The sequence below is a fragment of the Boleophthalmus pectinirostris genome, unplaced genomic scaffold, assembly GCF_026225935.1.
Source record: "Boleophthalmus pectinirostris isolate CB_2022bp ecotype Guang Dong unplaced genomic scaffold, ASM2622593v1 HiC_scaffold_3, whole genome shotgun sequence".
NCBI lineage: Eukaryota > Metazoa > Chordata > Actinopteri > Gobiiformes > Gobiidae > Boleophthalmus > Boleophthalmus pectinirostris.
The window spans coordinates 17,504,641-17,525,318 of NW_026571299.1; the positions used below are offsets into that span (position 1 = coordinate 17,504,641).

Consider the following 20,678-nt stretch of genomic DNA (forward strand, 5'->3'; position numbering starts at 1 on the left):
GAGTTAAAATGTGTTGTGTTTAACCTAATGAAGGCACCAGAGTACATGTAGGCCTACAGTATTATCAAAGAAGGAGTCAATGGGCAGAAGTCATCTGGAAATATCCAGAAAATATGATTTGAGTTGGAAGTCCATTCAGACATGCAGGTCATACTTCTATCTGCTCCACATAACTTCTCCATTGCACCTGTCTCCACATCCTCCCCGCTTCTCCTCACCCCCCCTCCCGTCTCCTGTCGGCACAGCAACATGCATGCTCTCACCCCGAAAGTGATTGTACCTGATTTATTTGACAGGCCTTTAACCTGCCGTGTGCTTGTCCATCAGCATCAGGGAGAATGCACCCAAGGGCGTGAGGGAGCAGGACCCAGGCTGCTGTCTCTCTCTCTCTGTCATTCAATGGCTGCAACCTCAGAGTCCAACGTACTCCAGCAAATCATGTTTATTTTCGGTCCTGTGCAGAGAAGGCAGAGGAGGCAGTCAGGCTGGGTCAGGGGTGTTAGGGTCACATAAATTCCAAAATACACTATACACAGCTTTTATCCAAATAAGAAAAGACATATTTTTTCCCCTGGGTTAAAAATTACTAATAGAAAATGTAGAGTTGTTACCAGTTCTAGATTTTTTTACACTATACACATTGTGAATAATAAAACAAAAATCTCATTACAGATTTAAAATAAATGCATGCAAAACACTAAACATAATAATTTCTAAAAGGATTATAAAATCTTATTGAAAAGTACAACATCGCCACCTGCAGTTAGTCAGTGGCCATGCAAGAAATTGATCCCTAGTGCAGTTGCGCCCTCTTGTGGCTTCGATGATATGACAGAATTAAATTAAAATAAGCTTCGTAAATTCATTGTATTTTTGACGCTGTATAAATGCACGTCCAAATTACTGAGCCTCTTAAAGAAGAAAGAAGGAAAAAAGGAAGAAAATAATGCGTTTTACTTTGGATGTTGAAGATTTGCAAAGAAAAAAAAAAAAAAAAAAAAAACTGTTTTAGAATCGACCCAGTCAAGTTGCACATGTAGATTTTTCCCAAAAAATGCCAAAAAACTGTCCAACACAATGGGTGTAATAAACTAGAGCGACATCTGTTGCAGAGAAAATTGTGGCGGCCATCTTGTGATTGTAGGAGTAGCAAAGTTCTGCAAGGGGGTCTGGCTCATGGATTTATTAGGTATGTAGGTATTAGGGATTCTTTGATTGAAAAATTTGTCGATTAAAGGATTTCAAAGGATTAGATAACATTGTATATTTGTGTTATAATGCAGGGAACGCTTTTTGCCTTTGTCATTTATAAAAACAAATCTTCACCATAAACTGCACTACACTGTTCTTGTTTTTGCAGCCTATACATAAAACATTATCAAAACTGAAAAAAAAAAAAAAAAAAAAAAAATCACATGGTTTGGTAAACTGAAAAATGGGCATTGTAATTTTGAAAGTCCTGCTACCATGAATGTGTCAGAATTACTAATATGAATAAGATTTAGGAATTAACTACATAAATGCAGAACAAAACAAAAGTAAATATGCCATAAACAATGTATGAGTCCTTGGGTATAATAATACAGTCCTAACATGGATGCCGATGCTGTCCTGAGCCCCTCTAGTTTTATTTGACAGGACGTTCACGCGCAGTGGTCGGAGCTCGGGCGATCACGTGACTCCAGTGTTTACAGACATCCGGAGAAACATGGAGGACTCCTCTGGCAGTAATCCCCAGTCTCTCGGATTCACAGAGAAATTCAAGTCGTGGCTGTCGTGGTCATGGGCTTACGTGTGCTTCCTCTGGCTCGGCATGGTCCTGGTCATGGTGTACGTGCTGTGGAGCCCGCTCAAACTGCACGAAAGTCTCACATCGGGTGTGTTAAAGCGGCTGCGAGCTAGCTATTGTTAGCATTAGCTAGAGGGGATGAATGCAGTTAGCAGTGATCGACAGCTGATTAGTTTGACATTTTGTTTCCAAGTTTGTCAGATGCAAAATATTAATGTGCAATATGTCGATTGTTGTGTCGTGTAAATTCTGAGATTGCTTTGTTGCTTCTTGAACACTAGCTACATCCTTGCCTTATCAAAATAATATCCTACTATTCTGTTTTGGTTGTAGTCGACTAAAAAAATTCTTACTTGATTAAAGACACGCTCTGTAGATCAATTAGTCGACTAAAAGAAGGCATGGCATTAGCAAAAGTTTTCTGATCTGACCCAAAGTGCACTGACAAGACAAAAAAAGTAGCCTGTGTGTTTATGTGCAAAGTGATACAGTTCTCAGATCTGTTTCTAACTCAGTCCATGCTTTCTTCTTTCTGTTGTAGTGCATATAAATCTAATTGTGTGATGCACAGAGGAGCATACCAGATTTAGGATGAAGTACTAATATGATCATTGTTTTTCTTTCCAGCGTCAGTGTTTTTGAACACTCTGACCCCCAAGTTCTATGTGGCTCTCACAGGGACCTCCTCCCTCATCTCAGGACTCATTCTGGTGAGATTTAGCTTTATTTTCATGAGTGTTTCTTTTTATTTTCTTGTCTGTTTTTTTTTTTTTTTGTCAAGTTATACAAAATGTGAAGACTCATAGCTGAGGATGCAATGTAATTATCCAGGAATAGTAGTTTATCAATTTTGTTACACAATATAGAATATTATGGAGTGACCAATGCATCCTAAATAAAATGTGTTGAAGAAAAATTTTCATCTTTGTTGTATGCAGGAAAATACATTAAAGGCTTTATTAAAACCATAGGCAGAAGTCAAAAGGAGTGTAACAACTCCCATAGCTGCATTAGCTGATTTCACTGAATTGCAGCATAGTGTATTTAGTATATTAATGCATCTTAAAATGTCCATGATTTAAATGTGTACCTGTCCTTCTGCAGATATTTGAGTGGTGGTATTTCCGTAAATATGGGACCTCCTTCATTGAACAAGTGTCAGTGAGTCACCTGCGCCCCCTGCTGGGAGGAGTGGAGAGTGGCTCTACCACTGGTCTGTTCTCATCTGTGAATGGAGATGCAGAGCCCAGACCCAGTGTCTCAGGTAAAATGCACAAGAAAGTATGCCATGGTATTTGTTCATGACTGTGCCAAATAATATCACTGTTTTGTTGTTATTATTATTATTTATCAGAGTGCAAGGTGTGGAGGAACCCCTTGAATCTCTTCAGGGGAGCAGAGTACAACAGGTGCAGTAGTTTGTGTTTTAGTTATGCCTGCCATCTGTGAATAGATTTACATTTGTTAATTTGTGGTAACAGAGATGAAGAAAATACATTATAAATAAGTGCATCTTGTCATATAATCCATCAGGTATACGTGGGTGACTGGAAAGGAGCCTCTAACCTACTATGATATGAACCTGTCTGCTCAGGACCACCAGACCTTTTTTACAGGAGACACACAGCAGTTAAGGCCAGAAGACGCAGGTGAGTGTCTGTTTACAACAACTAATAGAATACATCTACTTACACTGGCTGTGATGCCAACATGAAGTGAATGAAGTGGCCAGAGGGGACATCTATTTTAAGCACGTGTTGATCACCTCATTACAGTGATGCAGAAGGCTTGGAGAGAGAGAAATCCCCAGGCGCGGATCAGAGCAGCTTACCAGGCCATAGAGTTAAATCATGAGTAAGTGGATTGGCATTTTGTTGATTAGATTCTGATGCTCAGTTTGCAACCTTCTGTGATCATTTTATAAACATGAAAGTGAAAAGTGTTAATGGTACATTGTGTAACTTTTCTGGCGGAAGGTCCTTCAAATGGTTTTCTCCTTGGAGATGTTATTGCTTTGTGTGGAGTGTTTCACAGTATGGTATTAAAGCTTTCTATCTTCAAAAACACCAAACCAGACCAAGTTACAGGTCAAATTTGCGGAAAAACAAATCCGCTCACAGTCAGAATGCCTGTTATTCTAGGTATTTTTGAGCTATAAAACCACCTGTAAATTAATAAATGTAAGGTAGCGCTGTTTAGTGTCATACTGTTGAACAACTGAAGCAGAGCAAGTTAGGTTTATGTAATTTTATTTTCTAATTGGGTCTAGTCTACCAATTTTGATGACCATTTTTCCAGTATTTATCAAATATATCAATACAAAATTACAGCCTTATTTAACATGAATGTGTCTGTACATTCATTGTCCCTTTTAATGTAAGTAAACATGTCTTACATCTGTGCAGATGTGCTGCAGCCTATGTTCTTCTCGCTGAGGAGGAGGCCACAACTATCACAGAAGCAGAACGTCTCTTCAAAAAAGCATTAACTATTGGTAAGAAAATTATAATAAAATATTAAAATTGTGTTGTAGTAAAATATTTTTGTTGTGGATAAGTATTTACTATCTTTTGCTTTACTCCTAGCTGGAAAAGATATTAACTTATTAGTGTACATCAAGCGCAGACTTGCAATGTGTGCGCGAAAGTTGGGGCGGATCAAAGAAGCTGTTAAAATGATGAGAGATGTAAGTTGTTGTTTTTTTTTTAATCACTATTTCTAATTTTTTTCAGTATTTCTGAGTTTGAATACAAGTCTAATACTGATCTCATTATCTCTAATTTCAGTTAATGAAGGAGTTCCCATTATTAGGAATGTTAAACATACATGAAAACCTGTTGGAGGCACTTTTAGAGCTTCAAGCCTATGCAGATGTCCAAGCTGTTCTTGCCAAATATGATGGTACCGTATGAGTATTTCAGTTTAGTGTTGCAGTATATATGATATGTAAAATCTATTGTTTCTGTTCATTTCACAGACATCAGTTTGCCAAAATCAGCCACTATATGTTACACATCAGCTCTGTTAAAAGCCAGGGCTGTATCAGATAAGTATGTTCACGCTTGATTTATTTGGCTATGGTTGTGCTGTTTGATTGCCAATATCTAGATTTGAATGGTACAAATTTATTATAAGGGTGATTATAATGGTTTTCTGTTTTGGTAGGTTTTCTCCAGAGGCAGCTTCCAGACGAGGGCTCAGTACAGCAGAGATGAACGCTGTGGAGGCCATACACAGAGCAGTCGAGTTCAATCCACACGTGCCAAAGGTCAGTCTTTAAGTCATTAAAAAGTATGACATAAAGTTATTACATGACATAATGACATAAAGTTACTTTTTTTTTTAAAGTTTAACTTTTATGGTAGTCAGTAAGAATGCATGTTTTGCAAGGTATCTTTTTTCCAATAACATTGGAACATTCCAAGCAAAGCAATAACCTCTCCAAATGGTGGCAGAGTTTTTGTAAGAAAAAGCTATAAAATGCACCTTTAAATTAACTAACTATGATGAATTAAATTATGTAATTATTTTACCAAAGAATAATTACAACTGAAAGATCATAACCAAAAGTAATTTCAAAGTAGAAACAATGAAATATTTTTACTGGTTTTCACTTGTGTGCTGATCTGTGTTTCACCTGGACAATTTTCCACCAATTTTAGAAAGTGCAAAAGAACATTTTGGTGTAGGTTTGACCTACTACTGCAGTAGTGAAATACAAAAAAAATTGATATTTTGCCCTTTGACCAGCAGGTGTCAGTCTTGTTTGGGTTTAATTACCAGACCCTATGACATCCTATACTAAAATCATGTGAAATTGCCATTCCAGTTCCCTGCTTATACATATTTAAAAAATCCTGTAATTCACTTTAATTTCATACATTAGATATGTAATACACAGTTTAGTGCCTGTTCAGTCTTTGTTCAAGCTTTTGGAAGTAGAACAGAAAGTTTGCATGTCTGGATAAAGAGGATAAATGTCAACCATGACTTTGATCCAGCCTTTGATTTTAAAGTGAAGACCCTCATCTCAGTACCCCTGCTCTCTCCCTGTGGGCCCCACGGCAGCTCATGTCTAGCTTTCCCTCATCACCTGTCCACTACCTTCATCTGCTTATGTTTCTTCTGTGCATCATCTTACCTATTTTGAAGAAAGGTGAATATAATACCACAGTGTTGTAGAATTTGCTGAAAATAGTCCAGGGGTAGTGTTGTGTCTATGGGTCATGTGGCCTTGTGGTGTTATGGGTTTTCTGAGGTGAGCTGCACACCTGTGACTGGCACTGTAAGTCATTTCATGTAACTGGAGCTATCCTTTCTTTGTTACACGATTCTGCTTTTACTGTTCTCCTTTATTTTGTTTAGGGTTGTAGTGGGGGCGCACTGATTCAATTATGGTATCGGACATTGGCGATGATACAGAACTATTTGCTGGATCAGATATTGCGCTTCCTCTTATTGGTTCAGCTGATATCCTGATAAGTCATAAAAAAATTTTTTTGTCTTTATTTAGTGGTCGTAGTTGGCCCCCGAAAATCTCAAGTTTGAGTTTTTATTTATACAAAGTTGTGTAGTTACTGTAGTTACTGAAGGATAAAGAACAGATCCATAACACATTTCGATCTGTTTTGTCTTACTTTATTTTTGTATAAAGGAAATAAATGCCTGCTTTAGTATTGGTTGATATCGTGTATCGGCAAATAGTTAAAGCTATAGTACTGAAATTGGTATCAGAATTGAAAAGTAGTCGACTAAAAACATGTCCTGCTGATTGATTAACTGTCTAAAAAAGAGCATGGCAAAAGATATCAATACTATAACATATGTCCTTATAATCGAAAGCCTACACACCTGATTTTGTTTATTTTTTCAGTTTTGATTCTTTCAGTTTCCCATCTTTTATCCTCTTGGATTGGTCAGCTTTATATTTAGCTCCAGTCACTGTCATTTTGAAGTAACCAAATCTCATCTATTCACCCATTTACTGATAATTTCTCAATCCCTTCTGTGTGTTCTTTTCTCATTTACTTTTGCCAAGACAGACACTGCCTGGTTTACTTCTGAAATTGGCTCTTTGGTGTGAAAATAGAGCTAGAAACGGTGAAGTTATTGTAAATAAAGATGAATGTGTTTTCATTTGAGGAAGTCCCAGAATCATCTCTCTGTTTTATAACTCCACTGGGCAGCTTTTGTATTTTCAATATATTACTTTAGTCGTGTCCATTATATAGGACAGACATTTAACCAATCCAATGGGAATGAATTTTACTGTATTATATAAATGTAGTCTACAAATACAACTGCTTTATATCACTGACACAGTAACCCTAAAGCATCATAATTCTCATTTTAAAAGGCATGAGCTGACTTGCTTCAAAAGATAATTAGCGTTACAAGTTACTTATTCAGCCCACTGCAGCTCAAATTATATCATATTAAACAATAATAATAAACATAAAATTGCCATTTTTGAGCCCCAAATGATATTGTTCCATAATTTATTTAACTTTTATTTATAGGGATGTACCAATCCTGCTTGTTCAGTTCCAATACAATTTATTCTGCTATAGCTTTAAGTATTTGCCAATACCCAATAATAACCAATACAAGTATTGACCGAAAACAGCATTTATTTCCTTAAAACTAAAATAAAATAAGACAGGAGTGATTCAAATGTGGGCTGTTATTTATCTCTCAAGTAACGTCAGAACCACTTTGTATAAATAAAATTTCATGAGTCATGAGACTTCCCGGCCCAACTGTAACCAGTAAAGTCTTATTACATCAATTTGTATGCTCAACCAGGTTATTGGCTGAATCATTATTTAGAGGCAGATGTTTCAGTATCAGCACCGATATACAGTACAGAGTTTTCCACTAACAGAATAGTCTGCTGTGCCCCCCCCATAGTTTAAAAAGAACATGGACTAAACATTTGTGTAATAAAAATCTCACTTTGTTGATCCTTTTATTGTCATTAACATAAAAAGTAATTACAGTGTTCAAAAAGACTGCTTACATGTGAAATTTAGGCAATAAATGGCATTCAAACTCCACAGATTGTAAGAAAGAAAATTATCATAAATATAGAACGTATTTGTACCGCCGTAATCTGAGCAAAACAGCATCAATATTTATTAAACATTTACTGAACGAAAAGTCTTTACATGAGCAACAAAATAAATCTAAAACTTTCCTTTACCAATATATCTTTAGTCATAGCGTCTCCAAATAAAGCATCACAAATACTGCACACTGGAATAACAATATTTTATCACCTCTCATCTTTTGATAAATGCATGTCTGCCCGGTCTATATGGAGAAACACAAACGCCCTGATGTGAGTGCTCTGTGGGGGGGGCAGATTAGAACGAGGAGGCAGTTTATGAGTTATGCGCTGGGCTTATGACTGGCCCTGGATAAAAGGAGAACACATGAAACCCAATCCCTCCATCAAAGAGGCGCGAGCGGCGGAGAAGCAGAGTGAAGAACAAGAGAGGGGGGCCTGTGTGGACGGAGGTGTCACCAGGTCTAATGCTTTGGCATGCAAGGAAGGACAGCTGAGCACCCGCCCGCTCTAAATGGTTAATCTTCAAACATCAGTTGACATGAGTGCCCTACTGTACGGGTTGACCACCGTTAGCTACTAACCCACGAGAAGAAATGAAGACTAGAAAGTAGACTCAGTAGGTCTTTGTAGGACTTTGGGGATGTTAATGTTGTTAGGAATGCACACTTTTGAATTGATCTTTAACGTTGTTTTCATGTGGGAGTGATTGTGCAGGGTGACGATGATCCAGGAAGTTGGAAGTAGGGATGTACCAATCAAATACCAGTATCGGTTATCGGCACAAATATTGTACAGAAAATTTGTAAAATCGGCTTACAAATATCTATTCAGCAGATAGTCTGGACATATAAATTGATATAATGAGATTATTTACTGGTCATAGTTAGCCCAGAAAGTCTCATAATTTTTCCACTTTTATTTATACAAAGTTGTTCTACAAAGTAACTACTAGGGATGTAACGATATCCAAATCTCTCGACGTGATATTTTCACGATATGCATCTCACAGTACGATATTTATTGTGATATTTTGTGGAGGCTGACAAAATGTGAATATGCTACTTTTTTCTTTTAAAATGCATTGACAAGACTTTGGTTCTGTCATAATCCGAGATATTTCTTCATGTAATTGGTGCTGAAATGGTGAAAAGGCTCATGGTCTATGTAGTTCCCTCTGTTTTTGTAGCTATATTGCTATAACTTCAAATTCAATATATTGTGCTGGCTCACGATATTATTGTGAGACATTTGACAATACGATATCACGATATTTCTGTTATTGTTACGTCCCTAGTAACTACAAAATAGCTACATAACATTTGTATCAGTTCTGTCTTATTTTATTTTTCTGTAAAGGAAGTCGATGCTATTTTTACTCTCCGCACTAGTATTGGATATCGGCAGACACTTAAAGCCATACTATTGAAAACGATATCGAAACTGAAAAGGCTGGATTGGTGCGTCCTTGGTTGGGAGCAGTTCAGAAGGATCAAGAGTGGTTTTGTGAAACAGGGTTGTGGATGAGTTCGTACAGTGAGAATGGTCCAGGTGTTTGTGATTCTGTAGATTAAGATTGGAAAGAATGTTCAGTGGTCCAGAAGGGTAGCAGCGGTTTAGAAAATGGTCCAAGAAAGTGAAAAAGGTTCAGTAAGGTGACGAAGATCCAGGTGGAGCAATTTAAGAGTAAGAACAGTTCACTGTGGAGAAATAGTTCAAATTGTTGAGAGTCCAGATGGTAATAGCTCTTCAGTAGGTCGTCGAGCGTCAGTAAGATGATAGAGGTGGGAGCAGTTTAGGTGAGGAAAATGGTCCTTGTGGTCGAACGTTGTAAGAATGGCTCAGAGGGGTTGGAGATATTTAAGGCCGATATTTGCACTTTCTAGTACATCAGGTATTGGCCTTAACTCTCCAGCACTGGTCGATATTTTTTGGGGGTCAACCAGCTGCCTGAAGAATATGCACACTGCTCAGAATGTTACTACACAGCTCTCTTATCCAGTTTCTAGTAAAACAGGGTTATGGATGAGTTCCTATATTGAGGATTGAGATGAGAATGGTCCATGCGGGTGGGAGTAGTTCAGAAACGTAATTAGAGAGGTTTAGTAGAGTAAGAATGCTGTGAGGGAGATGTTTAACACTGTGTAAATTGTCAAGGAAAGTGCTTGTGATTCTGTAGATTAGGACTGGAGAGGGTGTACCTTTATATATACATTATATGGGGCGTACGCAGTTCAGTTGTGAGAGAATCGTACAGGAGGTGGGAGCGGTTCACTCACACTCCCTTAGTCCACTTCTTTAAAGAATCTATGTTTTTAGCAATGCTGTACCGCGTCCCCTCACAGTTTGTGAAGCGATGCGCAGGTCATGTCTTTCTTTAGTAGATCACAGCCCTGGGTTTAGAGGGTGAGAATGGTCCAGGTGGGTGGCAGTGCTAAATAGCCACTGGGAGGGTGGGGTGCTCCAACAGGGGGCGAGGCTGGTCGGGGGAGACGGGTGAGGCAGGATGGATGGTTGGATGAGCCTGTGACCATGGAGGGGATTAGACAGGATTAGCTTGTGGCTAACCTTCCCAAAGTGTCTGAGATCTGCAGCGCTGTGAAGCCGGCCGCCTGGGAATCCAGCCAGGAGGCCCCCATCACATGGGTTTTGTTTGACACAGTCCTGTGCCACACCGGGCAACGCACACATAAATTACATGAGTGGTGATTCATCAGAGTGGACATAAGAGGAGTGATAGCCATACAAGTCTCAGATCAGGATTGAAATCATATGTAAAGCAAAAGTTAAAGCTAAACTAAGTAATTTTTTAGCCAAATAGAACAGTAGACTAAAATAAAAGCATGCTTTGTTTTAATTTGGTGCACTTAAAATGTGAATACTTACTGTGAGTAGGCTTGCATCTCCACAAATCTCCTCTTGTTTGTTTCCATGAAAATGTTCCTTTGGCTATGTCTTTGACAGTATGGCAAGAAATATATCTATTTATTCTATTTATCTATTAAGTCTGGTTTTAACTTTCTATTTGCAGGTGACGTGCCACCCACAGAAAGTTACAGACTGTTCTTTTAAGTATAATTGCTAATTATAAATCCTAATGTGTTATTATTTTAAACGTGCCCTATGTAACCTTATAGTGAATAGTTCCCCACCTGCTTGTCACCGTAGAGATAATATTGCTGTGCCTGGAATGTTCCACAGTATGGCATTTAATCTATCTCCATAGAGACAGGCACTTGACACCACCAGACTAATTTACATGTTATAGAAAACTTGAGTTCTTACTGTGAATACTATGAATGAGTAACCTGGTCATGTGCGTCACCTGTTGTCTCCGTAGAGATAAATAAGTGTAATGTCATACTGTGGAACATTCCAGGCATTCCATGGAGAAAAACAGGTGATGGATCCTGCACCAGAAAAGTTACACGGTGCATCTTTACAGCTGCTTCTTCTATAGTTTTCTGATCTGGGACAGTGGCTTTTGTCAGTAGTGAACCGACTGACTCCCCAGGACAAACTACACTGTAGGGGAACGGGAGGGGCAACGGGCAGTGTCACACATTCATGAAATAAATGCACTGTACTGAAACAATAACACACACACCCACACACATACTTTGGGAGAGCCTGTCCCTCCTCTCTCCCCTCTCTCCCCTCTCTCTCCTCTCTCTCCCAAAGTACCTCACATGAAGAAAATATGTTGTAGGAAAGGAGCCAGTAGATTTGCACAATAGATTGAAATAAAGACATTGCGGTTTGCGGAAAATAGATGATGGAAAACAGTAAAATGTAAAGCTCCATTACAGTTCAAATTGCTGTCCAAATTATGATGCATACAGTAAGGTTGTCAAAAGATCGAAAATCAGATACAAATCAACACTAAAACTAGTATCACGTTCAATCACAGGACTGAAATTGGTCTTTCATGAATAGCTTTTAAATGATTTTGAGCTGTATCAGAACAAGTATAAGACCACATAGAAAAGTACACGACCATGGACCACCACTACTTGATTATGGAACATAGTAGATGACTAAGGGATTTTTAAAATACCGTCATTTTCCTCCATGAATGACCACAAATATCATATTTTATCCTGCATTAAAAAATGCTGTCAATTTTTTTGGGAGCATTTAAAATGTGAACTTTGAACATAATCCTGTTATTAAAACACAATCGCCAGTCTAATCACAGTTAACTTTTGTTTTTATTTTGTTTTGGGTTTTTTCCCAAATCATTCAGCCTGAGAATACAGTTTTATTTTACTCTATATTGTCTGTTTCTTTCTTGTTACAGTACTTATTAGAGATGAAGAGCCTGATTTTGCCTCCAGAGCACATCTTAAAGAGAGGAGACAGTGAAGCAGTGGCATACGCCTTCTTCCACCTGCAGCACTGGAAGAGGGCAGAAGGAGCCTTAAACCTACTGCACTGCACTTGGGAAGGGAGTAAGTCACACAAACATTTGTCTTAACCACAGGCTGCATTTACTTTAATTTAGTCAGTGTATTATCAAAAAAGAACATTTCAACAGTATTGCATTTTTTAGATTTTTGTCACATGAGTCAGTCATAACAAAATTTTGAAACTGATGTGACACATGCAGATATTTAGTTCCATCTTGTTGACAGGAGCAGAGTCCCAGTGACTGTACGAGATTTTTAGTTTTATTCATTTAATAGAGTAAAAATTTTGCCCTAGAAACGGATTAGTTTCTTTATTTTATCTTCAGGAAGTAATGCTAGTGAGATGTTAGTGTGCGAGTTGGTAAAATCACAGTGACTGCAAATCAAACTTCCACTCTGATCTCTGAAAGTGGACTGTTTAAAATGAACTACTTTTGTTTTCACATTCTTAAGATGTTAAAAATCAGTTACAGTGCCTTTAAGATCTTCATGAATAACTCCTGGAGAACCAAACAAGATTGGTTCTTTGGGTAAGAAAGACTCAGATGATGAAGTTACCTATACATCATCACTGCATTTTATCAAGTGTCTCAGTATCAGAGTATATCAGAGTATATCAGAGCATAAACATATCCTCTTATTTAAAGGTGACTGAGTAAATGTTCATTCAAATGGTCTGTAAATATATATTCTTTGTTCTATTTCTTTTCCTCTCAGCCTTTCGAATAATTCCTTATCCACTGGAGAAGGGTCACCTGTTTTATCCTTACCCAGGATGCACAGAGACAGCAGACAGAGAACTGCTGCCCTGTAAGTGAATCTTTACAACCACTTAACACACTACACGACTAACTGTATACAATGAATGAACCACTGTCATGTTGTGTCTCTCCAGCTTTTCACGAGGTGTCTGTGTACCCAAAGAAAGAGCTCCCGTTCTTCATCCTCTTCACAGCAGGCCTTTGCTCCTTCACTGCCATGCTGGCCATGCTCACACACCAGTTCCCAGAGCTCATGGGTGTCTTTGCCAAAGCAGTAAGTACAGCCACCAGAGAGATGTTATATTTAATCAAATACACTTTATTTCTATAGCATATTTCATAAACAAAGACTGTTTAAAAAATGTGTGGTCTATTGTACACATGAAATCATTATCCTGTCAAAATCCTGCTATTGAGGAGTTTATTTGGTTTGCTTGGTTTCTAGCAGTACAAGAGCTTGAGGTTTCGGCAAAGTATTGTACTTAAAGGTGCACTCTGTAACATTTCTCGCGCAGGGTCCGGTACCTGCTTGTCTTCACGGAAATGTTATTGCTTTGTCCAGAATGTTCCACAGTATAGATTAAACCTTTATATCACAAGGGAGACAAGCAGCTTACAGCACTACGCTTCATTACAGTTCAGATCTGTGGAGAGGCGCCCCTATTTACAGAGGGAGTGCACCACTACAGTTGTTGTTAAAAGTTGATGTTAAAAGTATAAAGTAGTAACCCAAGAAATAATCAAGTAAGGGTAAAAAAGTATTTTGTGGAGACGACAAATACTACTACAAGCAAAAATAATTGTAAGAGTAATTGTACTTCTGCAAATGAAACATATTGGCCAACTCTTAGCAGTGATGGTAACATTTAATTAAAGATTTAGGGATGGGCCAGCAATATCATTATCGCAATAAACTTCTTTTCTGCTTATTCAAAAATTAGCAGTCATAATTTTCTCCAAACGTAGCTCTCGCCCTCATTAAACTGTCATCAAATTGTACACTTGACTTGACATTCTCATTAGCGATAAGAACCCCTAATCAATCATTTAGCTTCATATCCCTAATTTACAGTGTCGTTAGTGTAGAAACGCGCAGTTGTCCGTTTTATCAAGTTTGGCAGCGATTTCTGTCTCCCTGTTTTCTTGCTTCTGCCTTTACATAGACACATAGCCCCTCCGCAAAACAAGGTCATGGGGAACATCTAGTGCTTAAGCTGGTGTTATGAGAAAGATAGGGTTTTACAGCAGCCCCAGATGGGTCTGTTTTGTGTAATACATAAATGAACTACATGTAAAAACGTTGAGAAGAGAACACTAAGGACTGCACTCCTCTGAGAAAAAAGAACATGCTTGAATCTGCAGAAAATCCACACAGAGACACGCCAAAAGTAACACACTGATTTTCCTTCATCTATGAGAACTTTATAACATGTAATTTTTCCATAACAATAGTATTGCAGTATTTCAGGTTTTTGGGCCCACTACAGTGTGTTGGCAATTGACAATATGTACTTTAAATGCCATGTGTGTATGTTAGGGCCTGTTCATAAAATGTCAAAGCCATAGGACTATGTTTTATTGGACAAGATGAAATACGGCAGCCAAGTTTTGTTAAACTCCCATAGTAATATTTTAACTACTGGAAATACCTGATAAGTTGTTAAGAAATGGCATAATACTTTTGGATAGTCCATAATTTATTGATATAAAGTAGGACTAGGCAATATGATAATAAAAGTCAAATCATGATCAGATCCCTGTATCATTTTGGTTAGGAATGCACCAATACCCATACTTTCACCAAAGATCAGTGCCAATCCAGAAAAATAAGATGGATCCTGTATTGGTTCCATGATATCGATATCGTTCATCCGATATCTTGGTTGGACATTTCATTGGATGTGCTGACCTAGAATATTTAATTGTTTAAACTTTGATTCATACAAAACAGGTTTTTTTGCTGGATAAATAACACAGTTGGAGAAATTTTGAAGTTACCTGTTTTGATGAAAATAAAATGCTTTTTTCAGTCTTTACATTAGTATAATCTGATATTGAGTATTAGCAGATGCCAAAAAACAAATAACTATCATTACCGATAGTGAAACTGAAAAAGCTGGATTGCTGCATCTCTAATTTTTTGATGATACTTTCTGTCATGTCACTTTTCCCCACTGACTCCTTCTATTGTTCAGCCTCCTACATGCCATGAGTGAGTGACAGGTGTAATTAAACAATCACAGTGAAGTATGAACTTTCAGAAGACATAGATGACTTTAGTTACCTCTTAAGGACAATATAAAGATACTGATTATGCATGAATTTTGACAAAATTTTAATTGTGATCTGACCCTAGGAAAATCAATTGTCTAATTTTTAAACAGCAATTAATGCCAAGGAGATCAGGCCCATGACCTTCAACCATCCATGACCCTTTGTACATTGATGAAATATTCAAACTGAAATCAAATGTATTTTAAGCTTTCAGAATGCATTATATTGCATTGGACAAGAATGCAGTGTGTGATGAATTTGTTGCATAAATACACCGGGACAAGTGAATCAAAGATAGTCTAAAGTTTATGTTCACATCGTGTAAGCACATTTAATTATCCACGCGTTCTACAAACAAAACAGATAAAATGATGAGGCTATTTTCACTGAAAGAATGTGACCTCTTTCCTGTCATTTCAAGTCTTTCGCCTTCAGCTCCCGTCTGCACTCAAGTAATGTGCAGATCCATACCAAATATTGTTATATATCGATTTTGACTGAGGTATGAGAAAGCATCATGCAATTCTCTCTCATGCAAGTCTCATGCAAAAATATTTCATGAAATTTCATTATTTATTTTTAAAACAATTTCAGTAATAATAATAAAAAAGTAATACCTTTATCTGCACATATATTTATTTTATAGATCAGTTTAAGCTGAGGTGGAGCAAAGATAATGACGCCATGGTACAATTATTTATAGCAGGGGAGTTTCAATGCATTTTAATACCAAACTAATGTGTTGGTATTGGATCTGTATCACAATGCTTGTCAAAAGTATCAAAAATTAGATACTAATTGATAATAAAACTAATATCAAAACTAGATACTCATTTGAGCTTGCGTCACTCCAATTTAATGTTAAAAATCACATTCTCTTGTCTAAAGAAAGTTTTTTTTTAGCATTGTGACACTGGAATTGAGTATCTATTCCCTAGTGTCAAAATCAAGTTTGATGTTTTAGTATCATGATAACACTAGCATCGGGTCTATATTGCAGTATTTGCTATAGTATTATTTGGTATGAGATCAAAACAAAACTCCCTGGTATCATCCATCACTACTGCATTCACTGTGGTCCATCTACTTAAGTTCATTCTCATGTTTTATCTTCCAGTTCTTCAGCACACTCTTCGCTCCTCTGGGCTTCTTCGCAGACAAGATGGAGAGCTTCATGCCGTCCAGTTTTTGGCACCAGCTGACCCGGATCTGACCAGTCCCTCTCTCTCTATCTCTCTCTGTCTCTCTCTCTCCTTATCTCTCTCTCTATCTCGACACACATAACAAATGACTAAACGCTCCAAGATAATGTATTTGCTCTTCTCCTGTCTTCAGCATTACGCCCCACTTCCGCAATTGTAAGTTATCATATTGGCTGAGGTCGTATCAACACAACCATACGAAGATGCTCTCCCGTAATTGTCCAGCAGATCTTTGAGTTTCCTAGAACAAACTGAGTATTGTTGTCATTTGTCATTACGAAAGCACTTGAGTTTAAATGCAGGCTGTATACAAAATGTAAACAGTCGTATGGGGAACGTTGTACCAGACGACCCCATCGAAAACATGAATCAACAAAACTATTACGTATGTGAAGTTACAGCCTGTTTAAAATGAATGACTCATTTTATATACTGGTACGATTAATGGTCTGAAGGGTAGAGCTGTTCAAAAATATTGAAATCTCAGTTATTCAGTTTGATTATTTGCTAAAAGAGAAAATGAAAATGAACAAACAGGATGAAATTAATGTAGACGTCACTTTTCCACTCAAGGAAAAACATATGTGCACACTGAAAGGGTAATGTTAAAGAAGGGTTTATTCTGCAATATCCACTTTATGGTGCTTTCTACCATGTTAACATTTTTCACTTATCAAAAACATGCCTGAAGAGGTTTAATATGTCATCCATGGATGTTTGAGTAATCTAACGATCTCTCAGGAACTATTGAAACCCTCCTTATGGTTAAATGTGCAATTCTGTACAACAAGCCTACATTAGTCATACTCCTGAATGGAAATTTGACATAAAAGAAGGATAAAAAACAATATACTACAACTCCATAAATCTGATCTGGTGTGCAGTCATTTCATTTCTCTTTGGAGGGGGAGTGACTTAGGGCAGAGAGCAAAGAGCGCCAAAAACAAAACTGAAACCAATTAAACATGTGAATACCTTGTTTTCAGCAAATATAGTTTTTTTTAATGATAAAGGGTAACATTTAATACCCCATAGAAGTGTAAAACCCCATCTTTAACATTCTCAAATACACAGTTTTAGTAAATTATTAGAGCAATAATTATAATTGAAATTTGATCAGCCCTAGTATACTCCAAATTCCAGCATTTAAAGTCTTATGTTATACGTGACGCACTTCTAAATATATGACATGAAGTAAAATGATCATCGAAATTGGAAAAGTTACAAGCTTCCAAGTTTATTTGACAACAACCATCTCTGTCCCATCATAGAAAGCACTATGTGACTCAGATATTCCCTGATAAGTGTACAGGCAGTCTGGAAGTCTGTGAGAAATCCTCCAGCCATAGCCCTGATTTACTGCCCTAGTGTCTACAGTGTATATAGTGGCCCTGCAGTTGTTGCCATGGCATGACACCTAAGCACTATATCACTACTGCGACCTCTGACCCCCAACATCCACCAGGAAATGGGATCGTCGCTGGCATTGTTAGGGTTTTCCCATGCTCATGCCAATCATTTAAGCTGACAAAACTGCCAGACAGAACATATTGTCTTTAAAAAATATAGTTTTATTGATTTTAATAATGATAAGATTTTAAACTAAATTAACTATTGGATATAGGCCTGTCATGCTAAAATGTGTCTGTATAAAAGTAAATATCGATAACACAGCATAAATGAAATAGTTTGTATCTACAATGAGAAATAGAAGTTCGTAATTCAAATTTCTACAACTCAAATTGTATCATAGTACAGAAAAATAACCTTGATCCTCAAAAATAATTGTTCCCTCTGTTGTATATTGAATGATAAATCCATATAGTAACTATCGTGACCGGCCTAATTGGATAAAAAGTCTCTTGCTAGTTGAGTTTCAAGGAACAAAATATAAGAACGCAACATTCCCCTTGGAGAATACATAGTTGAGAATTGAGATTTCAGAATATATTGGGGGTAGCTGTGCAAAATGAATGTGCCTATTAACTTGTATATGGAATGTTTAAAGACCTTTTAATAGTTTGTCTTATTTATTGAATTGTAATGCCTTAGGATAGGATGTTAAAATAGTGTTGACAACCATGTAGATTTCAAGTGCCTTTTGGTTTTGGATAGTAGTGCCCAATAATTAAAATACAGATTAATGATTGCACAATTTGACTCAAACTGAAATCAGAGAAGGCTTACATGCTGAAGGCAGGAGAACGTCTAAAAAATGTAACCACCCTTAAAAAACTTAATGGCAAAGTCACAATAAATACCAACTCAAAATACTGTTGTAGTTGTTTCATTTATTTCTCCATTTTCTTGTTTAAATGGCCCATATTACGCTGTTTTCTGATCCATGTTATAATGTTTCCTCGTCCAAAACATACCCGGAGTTGTTTTGTTTCATTCACACATGTTTTAACACACAAATCCTGCATATTTAGGCTGAGTTCTTCTCTCAAACAGAAAACACTCAGTTCCACCTTGTGCTCCACTGTGTTTTTAAACCCCATACATCTAGAATCATTTGGATAATTTCAAATCAAAATCAAATCAAATTTATTTGTATAGCACATTTAAAACAGCCAAAGTTTACCAAAGTGCTGAACAGAGAAACAAAACAAATCAACCAGAATAATAATGATAGAAATAAAAATAATAAAAGCAAGGTGCCAAGATGTCTCTTTCTAACTCTGGTCCTAGGGACAACCAGGAGGTGTTGGTCTGCAGAGCCCAACCCTCTGAATGGAACATGGGGCTGAAGGAGTTCAAATAAATAAGAAGGTACCATGCCATTAAGACTCTTAAAAACAATCATTAAAATTGTTAAATGGATTCTAAAATGTACAGGGAGCCAATGCAAGGATTTAAGAAGAGGACTGAGCTGGGCCTTCTGCTTCTTTTCCAGTTAAAAGGAGAGCGAATTTCAGCGCTGGAATTGCAAATAATAACAAAAGGTAAAATCTAGCTGTTAACTTTGAAAACTACTGCTTCATGAGATCACAAGGTGAAACAGAGCATTTTGAGCTTTGTAGATGTAGACAGACATAATAAAGGGTTACTCAAATGAAACAAAACACAACTCTGCATGTGTTTTTGATGAGGTAACAGCATTATAACATCTCTAAAAGCTTACAAGAGTCAATTTTGCGCAATATAGGATCTTTAATATTCTACTGGAACTCAGAAATGCAAACAACAACTCTGCCTTTATGTGCTGATGATAGATCAAGGGCAATTCTTTCCAGGCTGTTCCCTCTTCTGAATGATATCAATTCAAGAGGCTCCATTGCGATCATTATGTCTGTCCCACTCCAGTGCCATCAGCAGATGCTTGTAGTGTCCGCAGTGCCCCACCGCTGTCGTAATCACACTTCACACTCTGCACAGGGGACAGAATCAAATGACTGGAGAGAGCTGCTGAAAAGATCTTATATTATACTAAACTAACTTTGTTTTGGACCATGTTACAGTGTTGTTCCTTCATCTAAAACATACCTGGAGTTCATTCATATAATATATATATATATATATATATATATATATATATATATATATATATATATATATATGAATGATTGAAAACATGTATTAAATAATGACTGATACATGTATTTACAGAGGAATGACAGAAAATATTTTTTGTCATACTGTTGAAGAGAGTAGTCAAAGGAACAACAATTAAATGGAAATAGGCAGGATTTACCATGCAGAAGATAAGAGTGAGGTTTGTGGAGATGCAAGCCTGTTCTCATGGACACACTTTTTCAGAATCAACACAACCAAAATGGAAAAATAACATGCTTTTATTTTAGTCTATATTTTGTGTAAAAAGTTATATATTGTGATTTTAAGTCCAGATGACAGATTTTCATGTTGTTCTAAGACATAATATATAATACAATATAATATAATAATATAGTAATATAACTGTGTTTGGTGGGATAGTGTCTATGTTAAACATTTATCATAGTTCTGCTTTAGTTAAGTGGGTGTTTGCGGAAAAAAAAAAAAAACTTGGAGAAAATATAGTTTAAAATGACAAGTAACTCTGAGTTCTGAAAAGGAATCCCTCTATCTATATCATCAATATACAAAGTTCCATCCAAAACACAGGGACAAATTACACAGAAGGAACACGTTTTCCGGACTGTTTCAACATTCTTTAAGAAAATTAGACAAACTTTT

At 37.0% G+C, this 20,678-nt stretch overlaps 1 protein-coding gene across 1 annotated transcript; it reads left to right on the forward strand.

Moving 5' to 3' along the window:
• Positions 1-1,704: 1,704 nt before the first annotated feature.
• Positions 1,705-18,775, forward strand: st7l (suppression of tumorigenicity 7 like). The gene is made up of 15 exons (XM_020939748.2): positions 1,705-1,877; positions 2,417-2,499; positions 2,894-3,053; positions 3,144-3,198; positions 3,323-3,438; positions 3,565-3,643; positions 4,195-4,283; positions 4,375-4,475; positions 4,576-4,690; positions 4,767-4,839; positions 4,955-5,057; positions 12,157-12,307; positions 12,983-13,075; positions 13,161-13,300; positions 16,418-18,775. Exons 1-15 carry the CDS (start codon positions 1,709-1,711, stop codon positions 16,511-16,513), a joined length of 1,623 nt encoding a protein of 540 aa, XP_020795407.1. The 5' UTR covers positions 1,705-1,708; the 3' UTR covers positions 16,514-18,775.
• The last annotated feature ends 1,903 nt before the right edge of the window (positions 18,776-20,678 follow it).